This window comes from Bufo gargarizans, chromosome 2 (assembly GCF_014858855.1).
Source record: "Bufo gargarizans isolate SCDJY-AF-19 chromosome 2, ASM1485885v1, whole genome shotgun sequence".
Taxonomy (NCBI): Eukaryota; Metazoa; Chordata; class Amphibia; order Anura; family Bufonidae; genus Bufo; species Bufo gargarizans.
This window is the reverse complement of record NC_058081.1, coordinates 199,111,599-199,128,227: the sequence shown is the minus strand read 5'-3', so window position 1 is coordinate 199,128,227 and position 16,629 is coordinate 199,111,599. Positions and strand designations below refer to the sequence as shown.

At 42.8% G+C, this 16,629-nt stretch overlaps 1 protein-coding gene across 3 annotated transcripts in view; it reads right to left on the bottom strand.

The window, feature by feature from the left end:
- LOC122929721 (mucosa-associated lymphoid tissue lymphoma translocation protein 1-like) overlaps positions 1-16,629 on the bottom strand; it is a 79,877-nt gene that overhangs the window by 29,620 nt on the left and 33,628 nt on the right. For all 3 annotated transcript variants that reach the window (XM_044283385.1, XM_044283384.1, XM_044283386.1), the window contains exons 3-5: positions 15,191-15,309; positions 6,158-6,311; positions 3,019-3,197 (exon numbers count right to left, since the gene is read on the bottom strand). In XM_044283385.1, the coding sequence (XP_044139320.1) occupies positions 3,019-3,197; positions 6,158-6,311; positions 15,191-15,309 (452 nt within the window). The remainder of the gene's footprint in view (positions 1-3,018; positions 3,198-6,157; positions 6,312-15,190; positions 15,310-16,629) is intronic.

Here is a 16,629-nt window from a genome sequence, read left to right as displayed (position 1 = left end):
TAGTCTCGACCTCCTCCAATAACAGTAGTCTGGCTGTATAGTCTGGATTATCCCCTTTAATGCTTGTGTGGCTGTATGGTCTGGACCATCTCTTATAATAGTATTCTGGCTATGTAGTCCCGACCATCCCCATTACCAGTAGTGTGGCTGTATAGTCTGGACCATCCCGTATAACAGTAGATTGGCTGCATAGTGTGGAACTCCTCCTATAACAGTAGTGTGGCTGTGCAGTCTGGATTATCCCCTGTAACAGTAAGTTGGCTATATAGTCTGGACCCCGCGTATAACAGTAGTGTAGCTGTGTAGTCTGGATTATCCCCTATAACAGTAGTCTGGCCGTATAGTCTGGACCTCCTCCTATAACAGTAGTCTGGTTGTGTAGTCTGGACCTCCTCCTATAACAGTAGTCTGGATGTGCAGTCTGGATTATCCCCTATAACAGTAGTCTGGCTGTATAGTCTGGACCTCCTCCTATAACAGTAGTCTGGCTGTATAGTCTGGACCTCCACCTATAACTGTAGTCTGGCTCTGTAGTCTGGACCTCCTCCTATAACAGTAGTCTGGCTGTGTAGTCTGGACCTCCTCCTATAACAGTAATCTGGCTGTATAGTCTGGACCTCCTCCTATAACAGTAATCTGGCTGTGTAGTCTGGACCTCCTCCTATAACAGTAGTCTGCCTTTGTGTTCTGGACCTCCTCCTATAACAGTAGTCTGGCGGTATAGTCTGGACCTCCTACTATAACAGTAGTCTGGCTGTATAGTCTGGACCTCCTCCTATAACAGTAATCTGGCTGTGTAGTCTGGACCTCCTCCTATAACAGTAGTTTGGCTATGTATTCTGGAACATCCCATATAAGAGTAGTGAAATCTCTTCTTATAACACTATTAGTAGTCTGGACAATCATCTTTAAAAGTAGCCTGTCTTTGCAGTATGGACCATCCCTTATATAACAGTAGGCAGGCTGTGCAGTCTGGACTTCTTCCTATAACAGTAGTCTACTGTGTAGTGTGGACCTCTTCCTATAACAATAGTCTGAAAAAACATTTTTGAATACCCCGTATTTTTAGCCCCTGGGTCTTATGGGGCGAATACTAATGAAGCGCTTCCATTTTGTGCTTCATTAGTACCGGAGGACCGAGAAGCAGTGAAGGATCTGTACTCACCGCTTCCTGGTCCTCCGCTCGGCTGTCTGCTGTAAAGGGCTGCGTACCATGTGACTTCACTGTGCACAGCCTTCACAGCTGACAGCCAAGAACCAGGAGAGAAAGCGCTGGTGGTGAGGAGCGGCGGCGTCCAGGAGCAGGAGAGGTAAGTTATTTTATTTGTGCTGATGGCTGACACGGGGGCATGATGGCTGACATGGTGGCATGGTGGCTGACATGAGGGCATGATGGCTGACATGGGGGCATGATCTGAGGCATTGGGGGTCTTATCTGAGGTCTAATTAACATTGGGGGTCTGATTGCTGGTCTGACCTAAGGTGCAATGGAAAATTATTTTTTCTTATTATCTTCCTCTAAATCCTAGGTGCGTCTTATGGGCCAGTGCATCTTAGAGGGCGAAATATACGGTCTTCAAACCAGCAATTGTCTGAAGCAGAGAGAAGATACCAGGACCACACAGAGGAGAAGCCATCTGCTGCAGATGGCACCAGGGTCAGGTGAGCTGCAAGGGGGAGGGGGGAGGGGCGGCAAAATGTAGCTTCGCTTGTGTTGGCAAAAATATTTGCACCGGCCCTGCCTCCTGCTATAACAGAAGTCTGGATGTGTAGTCTGGACCTCCTTCTATAACAGTAGTCTGGTTGTATAGTCTGGACCTCCTCCTATAACAGTAGTCTGGATGTGTAGTCTGGACCTCCTCCGATAACAGTAGTCTGGCTGTATAGTCTGGACCTCCTCCTATAACAGTAGTCTGGATGTGTAGTCTGGACCTCCTCCTATAACAGTAGTCTGGATGTGTAGTCTGGACCTCCTCCTATAACAGTAGTCTGGATGTGTAGTCTGGCCCTCCTCCGATAACAGTAGTCTGGCTGTATAGTCTGGACCTCCTCCTATAACAGTAGTCTGGATGTGTAGTCTGGACCTCCTCCTATAAGAGAAGTCTGGATGTGTAGTCTGGACCCCCTCCTATATCAGTAGTCTGGATGTGTAGTCTGGACCTCCTTCTATAACAGTAGTCTGGATGTGTAGTCTGGACCTCCTCTGATAACAGTAGTCTGGCTCTATAGTCTGGACCTCCTCCTATAACAGTAGTCTGGATATGTAGTCTGGACCTCCTCCGATAACAGTAGTCTGGCTGTATAGTCTGGACCTCCTCCTATGACAGTAGTCTGGATGTGTAGTCTGCACCTCCTTCTATAACAGTAGTTTGGATGTGTATTCTGGACCTCCTCCGATAACAGTAATCTGGCTGTATAGTCTGGACCTCCTCCTATAACAGTAGTCTGAAAGTGTAGTCTGGACCTCCTCCGATAACAGTAGTCTGGCTGTATAGTCTTGACCTCCTCCTATAACAGTAGTCTGGGTGTGTAGTCTGGACCTCCTTCTATAAAAGTGGTCTGGCTGTATGGTCTGGACCTCCTCCTATAACAGTAGTCTGGCTGTATAATCTGGACCTCCTCCTATAACAGAAGTCTGGATGTGTAGTCTGGACCTCCTTCTATAACAGTAGTCTGGATCTGTAGTCTGGACCTCCTCCGATAACAGTAGTCTGGCTGTATAGTCTGGACCTCCTCCTATAACAGTAGTCTAGATGTGTAGTCTGACCTCCTCCTATAACAGAAGTCTGGATGTGTAGTCTGGACCTCCTTCTATAACAGTAGTCTGCAGCTGAGCTCCTTATTATCATGCTTACCGCCTATTTATCACATGCTATGTGATCATCTGACACAAGATATAGACACATCAGGCAAATATCCTGAACGGCATATTTCTAATGAAAATATATTGCTTGGCAAATGACACAAACACTCTAGAATATATTTCTGTCACTCTAATGTGCAGTTTCAAATTCTCACCTTGATTTCCTTCTCTCTTCTATGGGGCAAGCACAGCCCATTGTGGTACCACTGGTATTCAGGGGCAGGAAGTCCCATAGCATAGCAGCAAAGGCGCGCTGCATCACGGGATGTCAAATGTGCAGAGACTGGTTCAGTAACAATAATGGGTTTACCATTCCAGTCAGGAGGAATCGCCCCTGAAACAGAAATACACAAATCCTAGTCATACTACAAAACTGTTAGGTTATATTTTTAAACTGTATCACATTTCCTTCTACTATCTCCTACTTTTTTAAACAACCCATATACACCATGATAAAGCATTGTATAATTGCGTGACATTACTGGCATTTTAGTATTTTTCTTGTATTTTCAATTGTAAATAAGCATTTTAATCTTGAGCTGATTTCTTCTTATAGAATGTGAATTTACAAAAATCCTGCATTTTTTATATTTACATTTATCTTATTTCATCCGCAGGTGTGTACGATCAGGAGGATTGATGGTATATAACAGTATATAACAGGAAGTTGAAGGAAGGAGCAGATTTCTGAACATTGCATGTTTACAATACTACAGAACTACTTGGTACCTCCTTTTTATCCTTTTTATTTTATGTAAATTCTATTAAGATGGTTCTAAACACATTCTTAAATGGACACTTTTATCACAATTTTGTAATCATATATTAACAATATATATGTAAATATTCTACATCACTGTAACCACTTCTGCCGGGTCTCTGGTGGAGTGATGACATGGTCACAAACGTCTGTGCCCAGAGGACGTTGTTTGTGATCACGTCATTGGGCCACCTGAGATCTGATGCATGAGGTCTCATGATGTCATTGTGACTGGCTGCACTGGGACGTGGCAACTCATGTTGCAAGCTGGAAGAGGACTGTGGTCCGCATCGCAGATAGCGGCAGGGAATGTGAACTGAAGCACGGCGGCGGGACAAATTGTAGTTCAGGGGCACTACAAGGGGGGCATTAATACATGCCGAAGCACAACAGGGGGCATTAGAATACAGGGGCACTACAGGGGGGCATTATACATAATGGCATTACAGGGGAACATTAGAACTATAGGGGACACTGCAGGGGGCCTTATAAAGACTGGGGGTACTACAGAGGCCTTTTAAATACTGGAACTACTACGGAAGGCTTTAGAACTACTGGAGCTACTACAGGGGACATTATAAATACTGGGGCCACCACAGGGGACATACTAACGTAAGGGGCACTGCAGGAGGGCTTTATGCATACTGGGGTTACTACAGAGGGCATAATAATTACTGGGAACATTACAACTAATGGGAACACTATAGGAGACTTGATTACTACTGTGGGCTCTATAGGGGTGCCATGTAGAGGGGCCTTGTTACTGTTGGGGGCACTATAGGGGGGTTATTTCTACAGGGGACACTATGATGACATTATTATTACTGGGGTAGTGTGGGGGCATTATTATTGGGCAAAATATGGAAGCAATTGCTACTAATGGGGGAACTCTTTGGGAGCATTATCACTATTGGGGGTACTGTAGGGGGCACTATTACTATTGAAAGCTGTCTGGTAGCACTGTTACTATAGATGAACTATCTGTATGGCACTATTATTTTTAGCAGGCACAGTCTTGGAGGCACAGCAGGATGACAATATTGGGGCTCTAGGAGGGGGAGGATGATGGAAAAGTGAGGAATCTAAGATGTCTGTGTTCCAAACTCTGCAGAGAAAAGATGTGGCTGAAAGAAGTCATCAATGTGATCTGGTCTGAATGGAGAAGATGAGGAAAGAGGAGACATCACTGGCTATAATTGGTAAGTGGGGCTATACTCTATTAAAGGGGTTGTCTCACCTCCATAATCCACTTCATCTCCATTCCATGGCCACCATTAAACATTTCTTCAATATATTTCTTTTCCAAAAAATATGATGCTCGTTTCTAGGAGTTATGGCCACCACTATACTGTTAGGAGCGGTGGCCGCGCAAGCGCACTTATCATCTGTTCTCCTGCTGCTTTCTGGCTGCCGAGGTGACCAGGTTTCACGGGAGTGAGCGTGCACAGACACTTGCACATTTACTCCCAGCCGCGGCCACCTCGCAGGGATCATTATCAAAGTTACAGGGCATGCCCTACAGCCCTGTAACTGTGATATCTAACGGTACAGACTCGATCAGTGGGGGAGGGGGCAGAGCATAATACTGATAGGAATAATGGAGGAGGATGGCAGAGAATTATACAGACATGGTCAGTGGGGTGTGGGGGGGGGGGGAGCATAATACTAATAGGAATAATGGAGGAGGATGGCAGAGAATTATACAGACATGGTCAGTGGGGGAGGGGGCAGAGCACAATACTAATAGGAATAATGGAGGAGGATGGCAGAGAATTATACAGACATGGTCAGTGGGGTGTGGGGGGGGGGGGAGAGCATAATACTGATAGGAATAATGGAGGAGGATGGCAGAGAATTATACAGACATGGTCAGTGGGGGAGGGGGGGGGCAGAGCACAATACTAATAGGAATAATAGAGGAGGATGGCAGAGAATTATACAGACATGGTCAGTGGGGGAGAGGGCAGAGCATAATACTAATAGGAATAATAGAGGAGGATGGCAGAGAATTATACAGACATGGTCAGTGGGGGAGAGGGCAGAGCATAATACTAATATGAATAATAGAGAAGGATGGCAGAGAATTATACAGACATGGTCAGTGGGGGAGGGGGCAGAGCACAATACTAATAGGAATAATGGAGGAGGATGGCAGAGAATTATACAGACATGGTCAGTGGGGGAGAGGGCAGAGCATAATACTAATAGGAATAATAGAGGAGGATGGCAGAGAATTATACAGACATGATCAAGTTGGGGAGGGGGCAGATCATAATAATGATAGGAATAATGGAGGAGGAGGCCAATATATCTGAGAAGAAATGACATGCATAAAAGTATATTGCAGTGAGGCCTCCGGAGCCAGCACCCACAGACAGGGGGCGGGGTTACCTGCCAGCTCCGCCCCCAGCAAGCAGGGAAGAGAGGCCCTGAGAGGAGAGACAACCCCTTGTGTGGCCCATACACTGTGGGCAGATACTGAACAGCTAGTATAACATCACTATGTAAATCAGTAGTAACCTCTGATATCTTACCAAAAGGAATGTCTTTCAGTACTTTCACCTTCACCCAATTGCTGAATAAAATGCGTCGATTTTTGTCATTCACTCTACAGATGTACAAGTTTGTTTGCCTGGCATGGATGTGCAGGTCTGGCAGAGTGGCTCCTGGAATTTCCCGACAAGTGGACTGGTGAAACAAGAAGTGTATTTTAGTAATGACAAAACCTTTCCAGAACAGCTAAAATAATATTGGACAGACTATCGATTTCTTATGTAAAGGCTATGGACACCTTTGAGGGCATTTTTTATTACTGAATTCTATTTATTTTGGGCTAAAAGAAAATCATGTTTTAATTGGTCTTTTCCCAGCCTTATAGCAGTCAGCTCCTGTGTATTTGCAGAGTAGAAGGCATTCTTTTTAGGCCTCATGCACACAAACGTATTTTCTTTCCCTGTCCATTTTTTTTTTTTACAGACCATATACAAAACCATTGATTTTAATGGGTCCACAAAAAAACGCAAGTTACTCCGTGTGCATTCTGTTTCCATATGTCCATATTTCCATTCCGCCAAAAAAATAGAACATGTCCTATTATTGTCCGCATTATGGACAAGCATAGTACTGTTCTATTAGGGGCCAGCTGTTCTGTTCCGTAAATCTGTTACGGAATGCACACGGATGTCATACGGTCGTGTGCATGAGGCCTTACACTGTCCAGTCAGGGAACTGTGCTCAGGGCTCAGGTGAAGCCCTTTTCTCTGAACTCCTGACAGCTCATTAAAGGGAACCTGTCACCTCAAAAACGCATATAAAACCGCCAGCATTACCTTACAGTAGCCCCCACTATTAATGATATGTTTGATCCGGTAATCTGATTCTCCATACATGACAAAAACAATGTTTTAATCACCATCAGCTCTATCTCGCCGGTCAGTCTGAAGTCAAGGGGGCATCGGCCTCCTTGCTTCAAGTCAAGATAAGCACACCCCCTAACCGTCCCCTCTTCTGTGTGATTGACATCCTGCAGTGCAGCCTGGGATCGCATTAGTCTCACACATGCGTGGTGCACTCCTTGTTACTGCGCGATCCTGGCTCCCGCAGTTAGTCCGGTTTCATAAGCACACCGCGCAGACTAACACAAACCCAGGCCGCACTACAGGATGTCAATCACACATAGGAGGGGACGGTTATGGGGCGTGCTTATCTTGACTTGAAGCAAGGAGGCTGCTGCCCCCTTGACTTCAGACTGACCGGTTAGATAGCGCTGATGGCGACATAAAACATCACTTGGATCAAACACATCATTAATAACAGACTGGGGGCTACCATAAGGTAATGCTGGCAGTTTTATATATGCGATTTTGAGGTGACAGGTTCCCTTTAACACTCATTTAAACACTATTCTTATCAGTTTGATTAGACTTGAGCTATAATAATTGTTTATGAGCTGTCAGGAATTCAGAGATAAGGTTTCACATGAGTGGTCAGATCAGTTGCCTGATCAGTGAAACCAGAAAGCCTGCTACTCGACAGATACACAGAAGCTGACAGCTACTGTATACTGGAAAATGGCTGAGAATTGTTAATTAAGACCAAGTGAAAACATGATTTTTAACCCGAAATGAGTGAAATGCAATAATAAAAAAAATGCCCCCAAATATGTCCATAGCCTTTAAAGTTGAATGTGTTATCTATTAGTGTAATTTATGCTTGACATCTATCATTATATCTATTTTGAGGCTTTGATTCAAAAACAATAGTTTTTCAAAAAAAATACCAGAAACAGCCCATGGAGAGGTACAGCGCCATTTCTGGCAAAAAAGCAGACCCTATATTGTCAAGCCGATTTACACCTTTATAATTTTATAGCCATGTTTTTATCAAAGCATTACACTAAAACAAATCAGCATGTATAGTAAGCGCAGTAGATTCCTGAAAGTGTGACTGCAAAATACCGGAAAATGTAACATGAAGCATAGTGTAAGCAAGTTTTATAGTTCTATGAAATTGTGTATAGGGATGTCCTCTCTTGTTGCATATTTGTATATGAAATGTTTCTGGTATTTAACCCCTTCTACCCCGGGCCAGTTTTCACCCTCCTGCCCAGGCCATTTTTGGCAAAGACATGTGTCATTTTATGTGGTAATAACTTTGGAACACTTTTGCTTATCCAAGCCATTCTGAGATTGTTTTCTCGTTATACATTGTACTTCATGATAGTTATAAATTTGAGTCAATATATTTCACCTTTATTTACGAAAAAATCCCAAATGTACCAAAAATTTGGAAAAATTCAAAATTTTCTAAATTTACATTTCTCTGCATTTAAAACAGAAAGTAATACCTCATAAAAGATTTATTACTTCATAACATTACCCATATGTCTACTTTATGCTGGCATTATTTTGTAATTCTCATTTTATTTTTTTAGGACATTAGAAGGCTTAGAATTTTAGAAGCAATTGCCAAAACCCACTTTTTAAGGACCAATTCAGGTCTGAAGTCACTGTGTGGGGCTTACATAGTAGAAACCCCCATAAATGACCCCATTGTAGAAACTACACCCTTCAAGTTACTCAAAATTGATTTTACAAACTTTGTTTACCCTTTAGGTGTTCCACAAGAATTAAAGGAAAATGGAGATTAAATTTCTAAATTTCACTTTTTTGTCAGATTTTCCATTTTAATAAATTTTTTCTTTAACACATCGAGGGTTAACAGCCAAACAAAACTCAATATTTATTACCCTGATTCTGCGGCTTACAGAAACACCTCACATGTGGTCGTAAATTGATGTAAGGGCACACGGCAGGGCGCAGAAGAAAAGGAGCGCCATATGGTTTTTGGAAGGCAGATTTTCTGGACTGGTTTATGGATGCCATGTCCCATTTTAAGCCCCCATTATGCACCCTTACAGTAGAAACTCCCAAAAAGTTACCCCATTTTGAAAACTAGGGGATAAGGTGCCAGTTTTATTGGTACTATTTTGGTGTACATATGATTTTTAATTGCTCTATATTACGTTTTTTGTGAGGCAAGGTACTGGTAACCCAAAAATTGCTGTTTTGGCACCGTTTTTATTTTTTAAAACATTCATCTGAAAGGATAGATCATGTGCTATTTTTATAGAGCAGGTTGTTACAGATGCAATGATATCAAATATGTCTACTTTGTTTGTTTGTTTCAGTTTTACATAATAAAGGGGCTCGTTTTTTTGCAGGAAAAGTTGATGTTTTTATTGGTAGCATTTTTGGGTACATATGATTTTTTTGATCATTTATTATTACACTTTATGGGGCAAGGTGACAAAAAAATTGGTTGTTTTGGCACAGTTTTTATTTATTTTTACAGCGTTTACCTGAGGCGTTAGGTCATGTGACATTTTTATAGAGAAGATTGTTACGGACGTGGCAGTACCTAATATGTATACTTTTTCTTATTTATTTAGGTTTTACACAATAATAGCTTTTTTGAAAAAAATGATGGTTTAGTGTCTCCATAGTCTGAGAGCCATAGTTTTTATATTTTTTGACCGATTGTCTTAGTAAGGCTACTTTCACACTAGCGTTCGATCGGATCCGTTCTGAACGGATCCGATCATAATAATGCAGACGGAGGCTCCGTTCAGAACGGATCCGTCTGCATTAAAATGGCAAAAAAAAGCTAAGTGTGAAAATAGCCTCGGACGGATCCGTCCAGACTTTCAATGTAAAGTCAATGGGGGACGGATCCGCTTGAAGATTGAGCCATATTGTGGCATCTTCAAACGGATCCGTCCCCATTGACTTACATTGTAAGTCTGGACGGATCCGTACGCCTCCGCACGGCCAGGCGGACACCCGAACGCTGCAAGCAGCGTTCAGCTGTCCGCCTGTCCGTGCGGAGGCGAGCGGAGCGGAGGCTGAACGCCGCCAGACTGATGCAGTCTGAGCGGATCCGCTCCATTCAGACTGCATCAGGGCTGGACGGCTGCGTTCGGGTCCGCTCGTGAGCCCCTTCAAACGGAGCTCACGAGCGGACACCCGAACGCTAGTGTGAAAGCAGCCTTAGGGTCTCATTTTTTTGCGGGATGAGGTGATGGTTTTATTGGTACTATTTTGGGTGGCATACACCTTTTTGATCGCTTGGTGTTGCACTTTATGTGATATTAGGTGACAAAAAATGGCTTTTTTGGCACTGTTTTTATTTTTATTTTTTTACGGTGTTCAGCTGAGGGGTTAGGTCATGTGATATTTTTATAGAGCTGGTTGTTATGGATGTGGCAATGCCTAATATGCCTCCTTTTATTATATTTATTTCACTTTAACTCAATTAATGCATTTTTGAAACAAAAAGATGATGTTTTAATGTCTCCATGTTCTGAGAGCTTTCGTTTTTTAGTTTTTAAAATATTTTCTTATGTAGGGGCTCATTTTTCGCAGGATGAGGTGTTGGTTTTATTGGTACCATTGTGTGGGACATACGCCTTTTTGGTCACTTGGTATTGCACATAATGTAAAGTGACAAAAATGGCTTTTTTTGACACCGTTTTTATTTTTTATGGTGTTTATCGGGCAGGGTGGATCATGTGATATATTTATAGAGCCAGTCGTTACGGACACGGTGATACCTAATATGTGTGTTTTTTCCTTTTTTTTTCTATTTATTACAAAATCAGGGGAAAGGGGCATTTTTTCTTTTTTACTTGAAACTTAATTTTTTTATTAAAAGCACTTTTTTGGCATTTTTAAAAAAAAACTTTATTTCTGTCCATAAATCTGTATTGTAATGCATTGCCTGTTAGTGTATTACACTAAGTAATACACTAACAGGTTGCCTAGAAGGCAGGTCCCGATGCCTTGCAAGCCATTGGGCAGCCTGTGCATGGCATCGGGCTGCCTTGTCACCCATCGAGTCCCCGCCAGAGCAGCGTGGGGACCCGATGGCCTCCCTCACCCGCCTCATGTACCTTCTATGCCGCGGTCAGCACTGACCGTGGCATAGAAGGGGTTAATCCGCCAGCATCGGCTTTTACAGCGATACCGGCTGATACAGCAGGGGCCCGGCTATCAGGGACTGCCGGGCCCCTGCAGTGATCGGGCGTGCACCCCCATGATGTACTATTACATCATATGTCGGGAAGGGGTTAAATGAAATATAATATTAGACAAAAGGAAGCCCAAGTAAACAAAAATCATTTTTGAATTATTTCTGCATAAATTGAAAGATTGTTATTTCTATAAGGGTTCTGTACAATGCCAGACTGGGACAGAAATTCAGCCCTGACATTTGATAGCATACAGGCCCACCCAAGATGAAGGCTTCACCGAAACGCACCTTAGGATTGGCACCATCCCTTAAGGAGAGGGCATACATAGGAATATTTTCTAGCTATTTGTGCATTTCTGCTATATTTCTAGTACATGCTGATTGCTAGTTACAGTATCTCACAAAAGTGAGTACACCCCTCACATTTTTGTAAATATTTTATTATATCTTTTCATGGAAAAACACTGAAGATCTGACACTTTGATACAATGTAAAGTAGTCAGTGTACAGCTTGTATAACAGTGTAAATGTGGTGTGCCCTCAAAATAACTCAACATACAGCTATTAATGTCTAAACCGCTGCCAACAAAAGTGAGTACACCCCTAAGTGAAAATTACCAAATTGTGCCCAAAGTATCAATATCTTGTGTGGCCACCATTATTTTCCAGCACTGCCTTAACTCTCTTGGGCACATAGTTCACTAGAGCTTTACAGGTTTTAACTGGAATCCTCTTCCACTCCTTCATGACATCATGGAGCTGATAAAGACCGTAAGGTCGAAACGTTGCTACTGAGGTGTAATAAAGGTACTGGAAAATATCCATTGGAGTGCTGTGGTTTCACTATTTATTGCTGGCAACTACAGGAACCTTTGGACCGGGATCCAATGCTGCAGGCACCACCACAAATTGGAACTACTGGATAAACAGTGAGTAGTGCTGTCTTACTGCTACATCGTGATTATGGAGCTGATGGATGTTAGAGACCTTGTGCTCCTCCGCCTTCTGTTTAAGGATGTGCCACAGATGCTCAATAGGGTTTAGGTCTGGATACATGCTTGGCCCAGCACTTTTATCCTCAGTTTCTTTAGCAAGGCAGTGGTCGTCTTGGAGGTGTGTTTGGAGTCATTATCATGTTGGAATACTGCCCTGCGGCCCAGTTTCTGAAGGGAGGGGATCATGCTCTGCTTCAGTATGTCACAGTACATGTTGGCATTCATAGTTCCCTCAATGAACTGTAGCTTCCCACAGCCGGCAGCACTAATGCAGCCCCAAACCATGATACTCCTACCACCATGCTTAACTGTAGGCAAGTCACACATGTCTTTGTACTCCTCATCTGGTTGCAGCCACACATGCTTGACACCATCTGAACCAAATATGTTTATCTTGGTCTCATCAGACCACAGGACATGGTTCCAGTAATCCATGCCCTTAGTCTGCTTGTCTTCAGCAAACCGTTTGTGAGTTTCTTGTGCATCATCTTTGGAAGAGGCTTCCTTCTGAGATGACAGCCAAGCAGACCAATTTGATGCAGTGTGCGGTGTATGGTCTGTGCACTGACAAGCTGACACTCAACCCCTTTAACCTCTGCAGCAATGCTGGCAGCACTCATATGTCTATTTTGACAACCTCTGGATATGACGCTGAGCACATGCACTCAACTTCTTTGGTGGACTATGCCGAGGCCCGTTCTGAGTGGAACCTGTCTTGTTAAACCACGTTATGGTCTTGGCCACCATGCTGCAGCTCAAAGATTTCTTTGCCATGAGGTGCCATGTTTAACTTCCAGTGACCAGTATGAGAGAGCGTGAGAGCAATAACACCAAATTTAACATACCTGCGCCCCATTCACACCTGAGACCCTGTAAGACTAACAAGTCACATGACACCGGGGAGGGAAAATGGCTGATTGGGCACAATTTGGCCATTTTCACTTAGGGGTGTACTCACTTTGGTTGCCAGCAGTTTAGACATGAATGGCTGTGTGTTAAGTTATTTTGAGGGCAAACCACATTTACACTGTTATACAAGCCGTACACTGACTACTTTGTATCAAAGTGTCAAATCTTCAGTGTTGTCCCATGAAAAGATAGAATAAAATATTTACAAATATTGAGATACTGCATATTCCCATACTATTTATTTTACATAATATTCATGGCATGTTCACATAGTGCAATGATTGGGAACAAGTGTTTTTTGTTCCTAGATAGATTAAAAGCAGTAGAGACCACTGAGTGCAAGGAGTGCTCTGTACTACTCCAGATAAAAGTCAGCTGTCAGGGCATCAGATTGACTGAGGACACTGGCCCATCTAGCAGTTTTCTGAATTGCCCTATGGCCAGCCCAGCCCTGGTGCTGTGAAACACTCAGGGTTTTTTTATGCAGTTTTGGAGGCCAAAACCAGGAGTAGATTCAAAAAAAGAGATTATGTATGTGACATTTATAAATGATGGGATAGATCTCTGTACTGTCCCCTGATATATGTATACATAGTTATTAGCTCAGTTTACCCACGACAGATGTTAAACCTACTGGCCTATAGTTTCCGGGCTCTGTTTTTGGACCCTTTTTGAATCTTGGCACCACATTTGCCATGTGCCAATCCTGTGGAACACTCCCTGTCAATATAGAGTCCTTAAGTATCAGAAATAAGGGTCTATCTATTAAATAAATGTGGTGATAAATCAAAACTGTGCTACACCGGTTCCCTTTGTCTAATATAACATTAGGTTTAAAGTTTGGAATTGTGCAGTAATAAAGAGAGGTTCGCCAAGTCATGTCTAGAAGAAGTCACCTTGTTCATATAAAATGATATGTACTAAATATGTACTGTATGTGAAGAGGATAGATGAGTTATCCAGCCTTTACTTAGTGATGGCTTAGCCTCAGGATAGGCCATCACTAGCTGATCAGCAGGGGTTCAACACCCTCCACTGATCAGTTGTTCGGATCCAGCTCTATGACTGGAAGTTGGTGCTGGAACTACACAGCACTATCAACCTTAGGTCTCCCTCACACAAACTTATTTTTTTTTCATTTCTGTAACTTTTTAGCGGTTTCTGTTTGCAGTCCGTATGCGGAACCATTTATTTCAATGGTTCCCCTAAAAATAACGGAATGTACTCTGTGTGCATTCCATTTCCGTATTTCTGAATATCCGTTTCGTTAAAAGATAAAAATTGTCCTATTATTGTCTGCAAATAATGTTCCGTCGCTCCATTCAGGTCAATGGGTCCGCTAAAAATATGGAATGCATATGGAACATATATTTCATCCGTATTTTGCGGATTCATGCCCACTTTGCCCATGTGTTTACTGTTTACAAACATTACAGTACATTACAGTAATGATTACAAATTTTTCTGTTTCTGTTTGCGATCTGCAAAAAACAGATCGCATACGCAATCCATACGAAAAATGTTTTTGTGGAAATACTGAACGGAAACGGATACATAACGGAAACAAAAAACGGACCAACGGATCCGTGAAAAACGGACCGCAAAATGCATACGGTCGTGTGAATGAGGCCTTTTAGTGGAGGAGCCTGTTATTTCTGCTCCCACTGAGTTCAATAATTAGAGGTAGGTAGATAGATAAGTAGGTAGAGAGGTGGGTGATAGATAGATAGATAGATAGATACTGCCTGAGGAAAATCCCATTGAGAGGATTGAAACGTCGCATGCTTGGTGAATAAAGTCTTTTTTTACTTTCTTACAACCTGGATGTGCTGCGGAATTTCTTATTTTAGATAGATAGATAGATAGATAGATAGATATGAGATAGAGATAGATAGATAGATAGATATGAGATAGAGATAGATATGAGATAGAGATAGATAGATAGATAGATAGATAGATAGATGCATAGTATTAGCAATGAGATGTGCTTAGCATATATACTTTCACAGTTGAGAATATGTATATATGTTTCAGATAAGCACAGTGCTAGAAGGAAGTGTGTTTGAGACTTGCTTGTTCCATGAGGTTCTTTGCGCTGTATGCCACTTGTGCAAGCGTATGTGTTGAAATTACCTCCCGCTGCATAAACCATTGGTAACACAACTTGGTAGGGCCCTGGGCCTTGCAGTGCAGGGTGAGGGGGAAGTCCAGGGGAACACAGGCACACACTGGTTGCTCTGTGATTTGGATATCTAAAAATAAAAAAGCAGATGTGTTATTTCCAATAATAGCTATCTCTGAAGTCAATCATTGCTAAAATGTAGATCTGTAAATGTAAAATGTATATCAGACACATATAACGTTCCAGTGTTTTACCTCTTCTAGACATGTCTATATACTGAATACAGAATAGATTCAGCTATTATGGTCAGGGGAGTACACACATCTCATAGGGCTCCCTAGGAAAACTATGCATTGGTCCCACTGCCCATCCAGTTTCCCAGTATGCATGAGGCAAACACTCCCAGGCATGATTTTTTTTATTAAGTGGAAGAAATTTTTAATAAAAGAGATGCTACAGAAATACAGTGTTTACGCTGAATACAATATTTCTCCATGTATTCACACAATACACTGCTTCCCTTCACACACTATAACAAGACTAGAGGGAGCTCGGTGCGTAAGAATTTATACAGTTCTCATTGATATCAATGGAAGCTATAACTAATTTCTTTGTAAAGAACTCCCCCTAGTGGTGGCTGCCAGAATGAAAATGCTATTCATTGCCAGGTACCATCGCAGTCCCAGGGTCTGCCTCCATGTTATGTACACCAGACACGACTCATCTTGTTAAAGGGGCTGTGTCATCTGAGACATTCATAGCATATTGTTAGGATATACCACCAATGTCAGACAGGTGAGGGTCCCACTTCTGAGACCCACACCTAATTCTAGAACTGGGAACCCAAGGTGAATGAGAGCGTACCGTGCATGTGCGGCATGCTCTCCATTCACTTCTATTGGAGTTCCAAAAAGAGCTGAGCAAGTGCACTCGGCTATTTTCGGAAGACCCATAGAAGTGAATGGAGTCCACACAGCGCATGCACGGTTACCTCTCCATTCACTTCTTAGGGACTGCTGGAAACAGCCGATTGCTGGCTCAGCTATATTTGGAACGCCCACAGAAGTGAATGGAGGGTGGCCGCACTTGCACTGTGGGCTCACATTCACTTTGGGGGACCCCATTCTGCTGTCTGTCATTCGTGGTATATCCTAGCAATTTATCACCAATCTCTCACATGAGACAACCCCTTTAAGACCCATCCTATTAAGGCTACTTTCACACTTGCGCTTGATCGGATCCGTTCTGAACGGATCCGATCATATTAATGCAGACGGAGGCTCCGTTCAGTACGGATCCGTCTGCATTAATAACTTTAAAAAATTTCGCAAGTGCGCAAGTGCGCAAGTAGCTGCACGGATCCGTTCAGACTTTCAATGTAAAGTCAATGGGGGACGGATCCGCTTGAAGATTGAGCCATATGGTGACATCTTCAAGCGGATCCGTTCCC